Consider the following 13,646-nt stretch of genomic DNA (forward strand, 5'->3'; position numbering starts at 1 on the left):
ATATGCAGTTATCAAATTTAAATCACAACTCACTGTGCGGCACTGGCGCTCTATACAGCGCCTCCGCAGTAATACCGCTCGTGTCGAGCGCCACCACTTTCACGCCCCACGGCTGCAGCTCCTTGCGCAGCTCCATCACACACTTCTCCACTGCCGCGCGCGTCGCGTTGAATGCCACCAAGCCCCCATCGCTGTCCTGTACTGACGTCCCAGCCTGGTGTGTGCCAGCGCCAGCGCCCAGGTAGATAAGTCGGCCCCTGGTCGGCCGCAAGAAGCTCACAAACGCCTTGGCCACACGCAGCGAGCCCAATATATTCGTCCTCAGCATATGCTCCCACTGCTGGCCCTCCTGCACTTCGACACGTCCGCGAAAGAGGCTACCGCTCGTATTGATCACCGCCGCAATGCCGCGCTCGCCCGCATTCATGTGCGCGCCCATAGCGTTGGTCGTTTCACGCAGCACATCCTCGCGTGTCACATCCAATTGCATGGGTATGACGGCGCCACGCACTGGCTCCTCGCTGTACTCGCGCATTTTCAACCAACCGTTGAGCAGCTTGGCGGGCAGTGAGTCTTGGGCGTCGCGCATGCCCGCAAAAACGCGACAACCCTTGTTGGCGAGATGTGTGCATAGTTGAAGTCCAAGCGCGGTGTCGGCGCTGGTGATTAGCACAGTGCCCGGTTGCGCTTCGGCTACCTCGGCGACATCGTCGCGCACCTTGCAGATCAGGTAGATGAGCAGCGCGCCTGCGATGGAGAAGAGAGCCAACAGCTGGAAGGCCAAAACCAATGCGGTCATTGGTTCCATCATGTCATTGCTGTGGAGGAGAAAGAGAAGAGAAAAGAAGGAATTTATTTTTAACGGCAATTAAAAATAAGCATTTGAAAAAATAAAATCAATAAAAATTGCTGTATGTACAAAAAAATAATACTTGTTTTTTTAAGTGCGCGCTTCATTTAATAACCAAAACACGCTTTTGACGATCAACATTCAAAAAAAAAAAAACAAAAACTTGTGCAGCAGGCACTTGAAATTTTATAGCATGGCTCAAAAGGGCGCAGAAGGTCAATGGGCCATTTTCAGCAGTCTGAAGGCTTTGCCGCTTATTCAAGGTGGTTTGCTTCACGGTGACTAAATAAAAATGTTGCCGGGTTTTTAATTTCATGCCAGAAATATTTAATCAAGTGTAGTTGGTATTTGGTGCTAAAAATAAATGGGTAAAATCCTAAATAAAAAAAAAGAACAGCATCAGTCTACTTTATTTATAAACCGGTTCTAGTTGAAAACTAGCGTTCTCTTTAAACGAAACCAGGACGCCGATTTCGATTTCGTATTTGTGTTGGGAGAGAGACTCACCCTCGACAACAAGTTTCAGCCCGGCTAACAAGTTACATTACCTAATCCCCCTCAAAGCGATTTAACCCCATGAAAGTGAACGAGATGGTGAGCAATCACCCCACTTTTATGAGCACTCAGAGCGCAGGTACGAGCGCTGCCCCAACACGATAGAGCGATTTCAATTCCCGGTCAAGTATGAAAGGGGTCTTTGAAGCCAGCATCGGAAAATAAATGGCGCCAAGACGGAACGATCGATAACGGTCTGAAGCTAATAGTAGGTTTCAGTACGCAAGGATTCGTCAGACTACATGTTTGGCCCGAGTTTGGGAAACTAGAAACCAAATTGGAAGGCACGTTTCCAGTGTTTTAGACGAGTACCAATTATCGACTCAGACAGTTATAATTTCGAAAAAGTACAGCACTTTGCTTATTTGGGCTTAGTGGTTAGAGATACGTACTGCCACTCTGCTGGACCTGGGTTCGATCCCTCGTTCGAGCAACATCTATGTTCATAAATTAGTAAAAGTTTTTTTCTAATCCTCGGCGGGCAATGGCAACCCTCCGAGTGTATTTCTGCCATGAAAAAACTTCTCATAAAATCCATTTGCAGTTCGGAGGCGGCGTCAAACTGTAGGTCCACCCATTTGAGTAACAACATTAAAACGCACGCCACAAATTGGAGGAGAAGCTCGGCCAAATAATTAGCAAAAGTGTAAACCTAAAAATATTATTATTATTATTGTTAACACCAATAATAATGTCAGCCTTGAAATCCAACGGAGTATCATTCCGTAGCAATTTACCTGCAAGTCTTTTTGCTCCTATCCCATCCCATTCCCGGAAGCCTGAAAATAATTTAGGTCAATTCAATTACATTTCCATCTCCTCCTCCCCATCCTTATTCCACAATTTGCAATGGTTTTGAACAGGTTTGCAATGTAACCAAAAACTTGCTACTTCCGCCTCTGCATTTCCTGCATTTAGCTAGCGCTTGCTACTCTTTACCAGCCACACTGAATGAGTATCTATTAAAAATTTATGTTCCTACAATTAAGGCAAAACTCATTAAAATCCCAACCGGTAAGCGGCAGACGGACGGCCCAAACCAAGTGACCACCTCGCCGGGGAACAACAGACCCATTTAATGCAGCTAACAGACGTGTTTTACATACTCAATGCAGAAGCGAGTAGGCTAGGACGGCGGGCTGTCCGGCTGCAGTGTAAAATGTACTAGAATTATGCGATTAGATAAGCTGGATGGAGAGGAATAATAATTGCGAAGTATTCAAGTGTTTTTAATCACCACCACTACGGGCCAGCGAAGCACAAATAAAAAAAAAAAAGATTTGCAATTAAATCTTTGTATTTGTTTTTGTTTGTCTTGCTTACATTGTAGGTACTTGCGGTATTGCAAGTGAAAAGTTTGTTGTTGTAAAAGTGAGGCTCTTGAATTGCTGCAGCAGCACTACGCAAACCGCAGCACAGAGTGAAAGGCTTATCAAACAACCACTCGCACACACACACACACACACACACACACTCGCCCTCTGTGGAAAGGTAAAAGGAGAAGGTGCGGAGGCAATTAATTCAGCCGCTTTGTAGTTGCAATAAATCATAAAACACGTGAAAAAGCTGGAGCGAAATGGATTTGATGCAAATTCGCTGGACCCTATGTGCTGCTGCCTTCTACAGCACCGCCTCTCTTCTCTGTCCACCTTCGCACGCTCACTGACCGTCCGCATGGAAAAAGCATGTCACACGTCGCTGGCCACAAGTGGAGCATTGCAGCGAATGATGCAGCTTTGGCATCAACCAACTCCAACTAACTGTAGCTGCATGCAATGGCTGGGTTGTAGGCGGTTTAAGACCTTCAAGTGGGTCGGGCCATAATATTTCATTTTTTGTTTTTTTTTTTTTTTGAAGTGAAGTGGTGGTGAAGTGTTGTTGGTTTTTTGCTCTGTTTTTTTTCCTACGCACTTGTAATACTTGTTTAATTAAAGCGCACATTTTTTTTTTTTGTTATTTAACTAGTCGGATTGCCTAACCGCACTTTTTATAATTTTTGTAACACTCCGCTTTTACTAAAAATTTTTTTATTTATTGCATAATCTTATTTAATAACAGAAAAATATCTCCCTGTTATAGGCATCAACCGAGGTCAAAAAAGTGCACCCTCAACTCCTTCTTCTTATTTGACGCTGAGTCCAAAAAAAGCACGCCAGGCGTTCCTCTTCTGTGCCAACTGACGCCAATTGGAAATGCCAAGTAAAGCAAAGTCCTTCTCCACCTGGTCTTTCCATCGCAGTAGGGGCCTCCCTATTCCTATGTTATCAGCAGCGGGTTCTGAGTTGAATACTTTCAGAGCTGGAGCCTCGAAAATATTACAGCGTGTGAGAGAACGAAACGGAGCTCAGTGGAACATATCACGGATGGCACGAAGTTACTTGGGGCAAAGGAGTATTTTACAAGAACGGTGGTATTTAAACATTGATCTGGCCTAGCGGTTATCAGGACGTCGGGCTTCCACGCGGTGAGCTCAAAGTTGGTAGGGGGGTGTTGGTCTGATAATTACCGAATGATGAATTGGCTAGAAAGAGTTTCCTCAAGTGGGCCTCAACGTCAAAGAAGTTTGAACTACTCTTGAATAGATACATATGTCCCATGTCCACTTAGCGATCTATGTGCCCAAATTTGCAGCTACAACTTCTTTGTGACAAAGAGTGGATCACAGGCGTTGTAAATCTCACAAAACCACAGCTGTCAATTTTTGATTGGTGTTTTGAAAGGTCACATACCAATTGAATTCCACGGGGATCCTCACTGTCACAGCCGTTTGGATTTAAAGTGGGACCAAGTCAATATTTTCTCTGAAGCTCTTTGCATTTGCGAGCCCTGAACGGACATCAGCCCTCTGAGAGGCAGCTCAGTGTCTTTTTACTGAACTCAAGATGGTCGGCTCTACAGCACAGCTCTGGACGCTTGTTGGTTTGAGACATAAGTACTGTTACAACAACGAAAACTCGAACTAAACCATGATATTATCAAAAGAAGTCTGAGGATCGCTAAGTTTGGCCAAAAACAAAAAAAAAACTTCGCCAATGTAGTAGCTTCAAATTATTTCTATGGTGACTACTTAGGAGGGAGGATTAAGAGGTATCATTCCTGCTACGCCACCAGATTATGCGGCACTAGTTGGAAGGCTGAAATATGAGCCAATCTCTTTACTAGGCTTTACTGTATCTACGTGGGCACTTAGTAAAACCTTAGTCACAGCCGTTCCAACAAGCCTATTACATTGCCATCAAGTAAGCGTTGGACTGATGCGACTGCCTCTTTTTAGAACATTCCTTGATATCTGCCACTAAAATAAATGAGGATACTTTTGTGGAGTACCAATCTTATTCAAGCAAGATCTTTGAAGCCGAAAATGCAGGCTGCGGAAGAGACTCTTCGACGAGCTACACCTCTTGGATTCACTTGTTGTATTTTACAGACAAGTTCCTTCAGATAAGAGGCCGCAGAATCTTTCGTGTCGTGACTTCCTCCCCAACCTGCTGCGAAAGTTTCTTTTCCCATTAAAATTAGGTTCTTTGTGTCACCGTCATTAGATAACTTGGAAGATGGTTTGTCTTCAGTTTTCAGGAGAGAAAGTCATCTGATGCAAGCGCTCTCTGACAAAAGAATAAAGTTCACATGGTACAGAGGGTAAACGGATTCTATTTAGTGAAGGAAGAGGTAGTTTAAATTTTGGTTGGTTTCTTCTTCAGCTTTAGAAGCTATACATGTCTGTTAAATTAATATTTGTAGTGAAAATGGAAAGCTACATACAAATTAAAAATGATTTATAAATGAAAGACAAACTAATTTTCATTTCCAGTTTAAACCAGAACACGCACGAAATAGCAAATTTATTAAAACAAAAAATTATGTGTGTGCGGAATGGTTTATAATTTGTTTTCCAATTTGCTACACGCAAAGCCAATTGCTGCTACCGCACCGGCATTAAATGCCATAGAATGTGGAATAAACTATCACACGTCCAGATCGCCTTGCGTGCTGGAGTAGAAATAAAAATATTTAGTTAGAAAAAATAAACAAAAGAATTAAAAAAAGCAAAAGTGAAAGGCTTAAAAAGCGGGCGTTAAGCTAAAAAAAAAATTAAATAAAAGCTTGTAAAAAGATATCTAATAAGCAGAATGTTTGTGGTGCATGTGTGTGGATAAAGGTATGCAGCCACTAATAAAAATTTAAGAAAAATCCAATTAAGCCATTTTCGAAATCGCTTTTTATGACAGGTGAATTAAGTTTCAGACGTTTGTTTACTACATACCAACATACATACATATGTACATAGTTGATCGCATTGAACTTAACCCGCGCCAGCAGCTGCCAACAACTTGTTTAATGTTGTTGTTGTAGAGCAAATGTCGATCGGACATAAATGACAAGCAAGATAAGTGGAAGCAATAAAAAAAAGCGCCGGACAAAAGCGACAAGTGAATGATCAGTACTTGAGTAATAAATCTGGTGGCACCAGCTGCTGGTAGTGGTGCGGACACTTGAAGCCAACCAGCAGATTTTTATGGAAAAATTAATGAATGAGAAATAATTTGTACTATGTACATATGTACAATATGTATGTTTGTATGTATATAGAAAGAATGCTTTAGCTCTTAAATAAACAATTTAACTGATTATATTTTTTTTTAAATTATTTTTGGCTAATACAAAAGTTGGTCAAGTGGCTCACAATAAGTTGAAAATGCCGTAACAGGCGTTGACTAATTTTTAAATTGAAGTGTACATTGTACAACAAAAACTAACGATGTACATAAGAAACCGTAATATTTTGGAACTTAAAAAGAAGGAAATTACATAAAAATCAAAACTAAAAAAGCATTAAAAAGATGCAAAAAATTATAGTTTTAAAAAAATCATCTTTGACTTGAGCTTTATAACTATTTGTAAATTTAAATCCAGCTAAACATTTATCAAAACCTCAAAATAAAAAATTTTATAATTTCAAAAAGGTTAAAATAAACAAATCTTAAAATTATTAAAAATAAAATATGTATGTATATGCATACACATAAATAAAAAAAAAATCTTAATTAAAAATTTAAAGCTAATAAAAAATAAAAAATTACAAAAATATATTAAGAAATACAAAAAACTCAAAATGTTTTAAAGTTTTATTTTGCGAGCAAGATGTGAAAAGTGTAGTCGTCAACATTTTTAGACATAAAAAAAATAAAACTTAAAAAAAAAATTTACGTTTAAAAATAAAATATTATCCAAAAATTTAAAAAAAAATTTAAATAAAAAAACGAAATTATAAAAAATGTAAGGCTAGTAACTTAATAAACATAGCCATCAAAAATTTTAAATTGCAAAAAGAAAAATATTACAAAAATTTAAAAAGCATAAAAATTTAAAAGCACAAACATTCAAATTTAAAACAGTTCGATATGACGAAAAAATTAAATTGATAAGTACAATAACCAAAAATTATAAGAGAATCGAAGTTATGAGAGCATATAAAATATAAAAACCACAAATTCAACACAATTAAAAAGAAATAATTATCAAAATTATTACCCATTTAAATTAAACCAAAAATTATACTAATGCATATAAAAAACTGACTGCTATTGAAAAATTCGAAAAAATTCCAAAAATAAAAGTTGCAGGGTTTTTAAAGAAAATACTTATCAAAAGCCTTTACCATTAAAATAAAAATAACTATAATGATCTAAAAATCAGAAAACTATTAAAAAATAAAAACAAATAAAAAATTAAAGTTGCAGGGTATGTAATACGATATTACGAGATGTTATGAAAAATTAAGAAATTAAAATTAAGCAGAAGATAATGAAGCAAAAGGTAAATATTTGCAAAAATTTAAAAAGCATAAAAATTAAAAAGATCAAAACTAAAAATTTAAAACAGTTCGATATGACGAAAAAGTTAAATTGGAAAGTATATACAAAAGCCAAAAAATTATAAGAGAAAAATATAAAAACTACAAATTAAAAAAATTTAACGAAAATAACCATTAAAAGTAGGGATGCAAATTAATATCGATGCTAGAATACATCGCCAGAAAAACATCGATATAAACTCGGAGTTCCTGAATGCTCCTCCTACGAATGAGTAATAAAATTTATGAAAAGTCAAAAAATTTTGGGAGCACACACTAAAGACGACGTTTAAAACATCCTTGAAACATTGATGGCAAACACCAAATTTTTAACCGATATTTTCGATGTTTCAAAAATATCGAAACATATACAAACATAAAAATCGAAAAACTAGATATTTACCAACAAATTCAAAACTGAAATTGCATGGTATATACATAGTTACAAGGTTTAAAATATATTGACTTTATGGCCTTTGTAGCTAATAAATAAAAAAATAAATACAAAAATTAAATAAAAAATATAGAAAATAAAGATTACAAAATTTACAAGATTTTAAATCGCAGGAAATTGTAATCCCATAAAATTTAAATTAAATAAAAAACGAAACACAAGAATCCCGAAATGAACATTAAAAATTTAAAAAATCTGGAACTTACGAAAGTGTAAAGGATTTCAGCAAGAATAAAAATTTTTTAAAATTAAGTAACAAGATAAAATCGCACATAAAAAAAAATAAAATATAGAAGTTAATGATAACAATTTCTAAAATTTACAAAATTCAATAAATATAAAACATTAATATACAAAAAAATTTAAATTTAACTAAATAAAAAATTACGAAACAAAAACGTTAGAAAACTAAAATTTACAAAAATAAAATAAAATTACAAGAACTGAAAAACACAAAAATTGTAGAACTGCACGAAATTTTAAATACAATTTTTCAAAAAATAAAAATCTAAAAAACTAAAAAATTTACTCCTGCTTGAAATTCAAAATTGCACAAAATAAAATATAAAACTAACTAAATTCAGCCTAGCTCACAAGCAGTATAAAGACGGATTGGCTCAAACACCATTAATTAAGTACTCGTAACACCGAGACAAAATGAAAACATAAAATGCTAAGCGCTTAATGGCTAATGTAAAATTACGCTGATTACTGGTTAAGCTATGAGAAAAAAATGATTGCTAATTACAAATTTAAAAAAAAAAAAAACTTGAAATTACCAGCGAAGATTTTAATAAGCAAAACAAGATAATAAAAAATAATTGCAGCAACAAGTGTCACAAAGAGGGCAAAATAGTTTACACTGATGGAAACAAATTTATGAAATACCTAGTAATTACTTATGCAGAATGATAAACTGACTCTGGAGGTAAACAACAAAGGCGATGAGTGAAGAAGAAAAACTGAAGATACATGTATGTGGATCTAGAAATGCTGTCGCTTTTTGGCTTTTATGCCGACCACTCATAAACAATTGATTATCCATTGACACCGAATAACTACTTTCAATTAAGCTCGATGCTTATTACAGCTTGTTTGTCATAGTACAAGGTCCCTTGCTATACCAAAAGAATTAAAGGGGATCAAAACAAAAGTTCACACCAGCCTAATAAAAAGCGCAGAAATTGTAGCTAAAAATAGTAAAAAAATTTTAAAAAAAAAGTAAAAAAAAGAATTCAACCACAATTCGAGCAATGCCAGCAACAAAACCGCATTTGTAATTGGCAACCAATGTATTTGAGTGATATATTGCAAAATAATTTCTTAATTGACTTGTTTTATTTTTCAGATTTTTCTTTGCGGTGAGCGAATTTGGTATTAATTAAATCAACAGCAACGAAATGAAATTAACCAATTTAATTGAGCTGCTACTACCTGATTCGGATACAAGCTACTACTACTTGACAAAGAACATTTTAAAAATTCGTTACACTCGCAAAATCCAAAAAAAAAAAATTTATGAAAACCATTATTGCGCAGTTTTATCTTTAAAGGCAATTCCACATACGCATGGATAGACAGATATATGTATGTACATATGTATTTCGAATTTTTGACTAGTGTTTATCAAGGTTTTTATAGCTAAGAATGGCAGAGAGCAGGTGGCTTGTCGTATATCAAAATACAGTGGAGAATGGTATTGCTTTAATAAAGGCAACAAATGATTGCAAAACTGCGCATTTTATTAAAATTAGGAAACTTTGTTTGAGTAAATGCGTTTTGTGTAGACCAAAACTCAGACGGAGATCGAAGAATTGAAATTGATAGGTTTACGGTTGCGGATTGAATGTAAAAATAAAGATATAAGCTAAAATTTGGAGGTCGAAATACGCTTCCAGGACTAAGTACATGGTCAGTCTTCTTTCGTCTACTGAATGATTTTTCTACATAGAGGCGTCTATATGACAGTCTGTTAAAGTGTGCAAAGGCTTTTGCAGCGCTGCCAAGATAAGCGCCGGAAACTGGGGCGCTAACGTTTGCATACATAAGTGCACGTTTGCCGAGTTGCTGTATTATTTATTTATTTTATGCAAGTTTTAGTTAGTAAGCTATAGCTTGACATACATACCAGAATAGCAAAGCTTCCTTGGCCTAACATGACAAGACCTTTTCACGATACGCCTGACTAATTACCACATGGTATGTAGATCATATTTTGCCCAGCTTTAATGCGGAATAGGTCGGCCATAGGTTAAAGAGGGTTTCAGAAGAACTCCTTCGACGACATATTTTTTCGCCGTTTTGAAAAATCTTCTATGATGTTAGCTTGGCTGCCAATTTCTACAACCAAATTAATGTCGACGAGAAATTTATCTATAGCACCCTTCGATCAAAGATATATGCCTTTTAGCGAGAAACCGTTGAATATGAGTCAAACTACTTAATACCTAGGCACAACTGAACTGAACGCAGTTAAATTGGTGCAATTAATTGTGTCGTCTATTGGGCCTCTAAGGGAGAGAGCGATTTTAGATGCCTTTCTTGAGCCAATAATATCAAAAAGCGATATCCATTAGATGATAAATCATTGTTGGTTTAGGGTATATTCAGAGGTTACAGGGTCAAAAAGTACTACATATGTCGACGTTAATACATAACCTACCTCCAGTACGCTACTTACATACATATGTACTTTGTATATTAAAATTTCTTAACAATTTTAAATAATATTACATACATATGTATATGTATATATGTACATTAAGTAGACACTCATCCGACAATGGCATTCACTCATTCACCTTGTATTCTTTACATCAACCAAATGTAGGCCATTTGGACGCTCTAAATGTCACACATTTCTATGCCATTTACATACATTGGAGGTACCACTACGTAGCCCAGTACCAACGGTCTATGCGCTTATAAAGTCATGTCTTACATATTAAGAAGTATTATTCACTCACACACAATCATACAGCCACATTAAAGCTAAATAGTATTCTCTTTTTCTTGGAGTAGGTACGTGCGTAAATTTCAATCGACTGCAATTTTGTATTGCATTGCCCATTTTACACAGCTGAGTGCGTAAATACCGCGAATGGCAGATGTAAGTAAGAAATTTACAGCCACAACAACAACAAAAGTGAGTAGAAAGTACGCGACTTGGACTGAAAGAAATGATATGACAAGCAATGTCTAGGAGGCACGTACACAACATTTGCACTTGAAAAGTACTGGCGTCGGCGTGTTGTAGTTGGGTCCAGCAACATTTTAACGTTGATGCATGACACTGATTGCAAAGCGTTGCACTGCCACCGCTGCGGCGGTACAGCGAACTCAACTTAGACAAAATGCGGATGTGGATTATTTATAAGGAATATATGTACTACTTCTTGTTAGATTTGAAAGCTGCGCATGGGCCTGCGCTGCAGCGACGCGCTTTGAATGTGTGAATTAAATTAGCAATACAGTGTTAACCATTGTGAGCACATCCCGTTTGTAAGCGTTTTATGGAATTAATGTGTAATGGGGTCATTGGGGATTAAGTTGATCTGAACGTAATAATCTGTGCGCATGCGTGAGTTAGTGGCGCAAATGTGACCTCGTTTTTTTAGAAGCATACAAGTTTTTTTTTAATAAATACTAATTTAAATATGCGCATGCTTTTTCTGATATAAAGAGAAATATTGAAATTTAGAAAAAAAATTCAGAATTATTTTGCAAATTATTTTTGATATTGCAATATGTGCGCAATGAAAATTTTAAATCTGTAAGAAACGCCTTTTATGCGAATTTTTATCTCGATAACTGTTAGTCCTGCGAGAAAAATTTATTTTTATTTAGACAAAATTTTAGGAAATGTTGCAAATTTGCTAGATATTGTTAAAAAATAAATTTAACAAGTAAGAAAGTCTAAGTTCGGGCGGAGCCGAACATTAAATACCCGGCGCAAGTATTAAATATATGTTTTTTCACCCTTCCGAAACCTTCCGCTAGATGGTAAGCCGAGGTGTATCAATTTTGAGTAAATTAGCGTCCTAGGGTTGCCACTTTGGTAAATTGTTACCAAAATTGGTACAAAAAATTTGGGTTGGTAAACAGGTAAATTTTTTCTCATTTTGGTAGATTTTTGATGAACTTTCCGTTCCCGATTTATTTTTCGTAGTTATCTTTAAATATATTATAAATTTCTTTGCATACTTTTTATATAATTACATACGTATAAATGTATATCGATATAAGGCGAACATATCGCGCTCCATTTTACTGGAATTTTACTGGAATCCCGAGGAGCTTTTGATTGTCTAAATATTTTAAATGATTATTTAAATATAAAGAAAAAATTTACAGGTATGTAATTACGCACTATGATTGTTCGCAAAAAAAAAATAAATCAACGCCATTTTTTATTAATGAAAAAAAAATAAAAAATCAACGGAAATTTTAAGCAGCACATTGTTGGCTATATTCAAATAGTATGGGCTTTAAACTCCATACCTTAAATTGTTCTAAAAATTCAGAGTAAAAAATTCGAAATTTAGACGAAAATTTTTGGAATTTTTCTATATGTTGTATATAGTTTGAATCCTCGATTTTTTTGGATTTAATTGAAGCAATAAACTGATCATTTATGTATACATTTGTCTATATCTATCTCGATTCGTTTTGGCTGTTACAAACAACCGTTATGTGAACAAAATTAATATACCCTTGTGCACAAGTGCGCTCGGGTATAAAAATATTAATTTTTTATAATTTGTTTAACCACAAATTTTTTATTGTACAGAAATCATGCTGGGAAACTCAGGTATTTTGCCAAAAAAATGTCTTAAAATTGGAACCTTCCCTAAAAAATTTTAAAATTTTCAAATAAGTGTTATTTGTCAAATTTTATCAGCGGAACGCGGTATTGCTCGCATAAATCTTCATATTTTTTTTTTAATATTTTGGCAGAAATCTTAGAATATATGTATGTAAATTTAATAATTCGGGTGGAAAACTAGCAACTACTTTATGAGGCACCCTAATGTACACATACACATATATACATACATACGTACGTACATAGGTGCATATATATTTAATAGAAGACAATATTAATTAGTAGTAAATTTAACAGTTTTGAAAATTTTTTAAACGAAAAACTTTTGCCTTCATGATTATTTTATGGTAAGTTTTGAAAATATTAACATTAAAATTAAAAACAAGAAAAATTATTTATGTTTTTAATTTTTTTTTAGTAGCCGCATTGCAACGGTGCTTTTATTTTTGTTTCACAATTTATGTTTTTATATTTCCCTCTTAAGAATTTATGCAACTAATCCAGCCTTTTCCCTTCAACCAACACACTACGCACTACGTGGCGTATACATAACTCAGAGGAACAGAAATAGAAAAACAGCCGGCGGCAAAAAACGCATCACAAACCACCGCTACGGCTGAGCGGGTTGCTTTTTAAAGTCTTCACGCCATAATTATTTTGTACATAAATATGTACATATGTGCATATGCAGCAAGCAAAAACAGCCATAACGGTCACTAGGCGCGCGCATTTCCGCTAGCAACGCAACAACTGCAGCGCAGCAGTTTCGAAGCAAACGCAGTCAAACTCAGTCAAATACTCGCTGCGCAAGCGCACAATTGTAAACAACCAAAACTGGATGCGCTGTTGCGTTTGCGAAAATAATTGGCTGATTTTTTATAATGGCTTGTTAGCGTTAGCGGTGGTGGCGGCCATGCAACGCTGGCAACTCAAATCAAGATTGGATTGTCAAGCGATGTTTACATACGTACATACATAACTACATATAAGCAGCATTGTTTGGGTAAGTGTCACCAAAGCGGGAATTAAAGTAAATACTACAAAAAAATCATAAAAGCGATGGAGCAAAAAACAAAGAAACAATTTACGTAATCAGCAAGCTTAACAC

At 35.5% G+C, this 13,646-nt stretch overlaps 1 protein-coding gene across 4 annotated transcripts in view; it reads right to left on the reverse strand.

Annotated features, from left to right (window-relative positions):
* Positions 1–13,646, reverse strand: part of LOC108370239 (estradiol 17-beta-dehydrogenase 2) — a 54,191-nt gene that overhangs the window by 484 nt on the left and 40,061 nt on the right. For all 4 annotated transcript variants that reach the window (XM_017625563.1, XM_017625549.1, XM_017625554.1 and 1 more), the window contains one exon: positions 34–818. In XM_017625563.1, the coding sequence (XP_017481052.1) occupies positions 34–811 (778 nt within the window). In that variant the 5' untranslated portion in view covers positions 812–818. The remainder of the gene's footprint in view (positions 1–33; positions 819–13,646) is intronic.

The sequence above is a fragment of the Rhagoletis zephyria genome, unplaced genomic scaffold, assembly GCF_001687245.7.
Source record: "Rhagoletis zephyria isolate East Lansing unplaced genomic scaffold, Rhagoletis_zephyria_1.1 Rzeph_scaffold_00061, whole genome shotgun sequence".
Lineage (NCBI taxonomy): Eukaryota > Metazoa > Arthropoda > Insecta > Diptera > Tephritidae > Rhagoletis > Rhagoletis zephyria.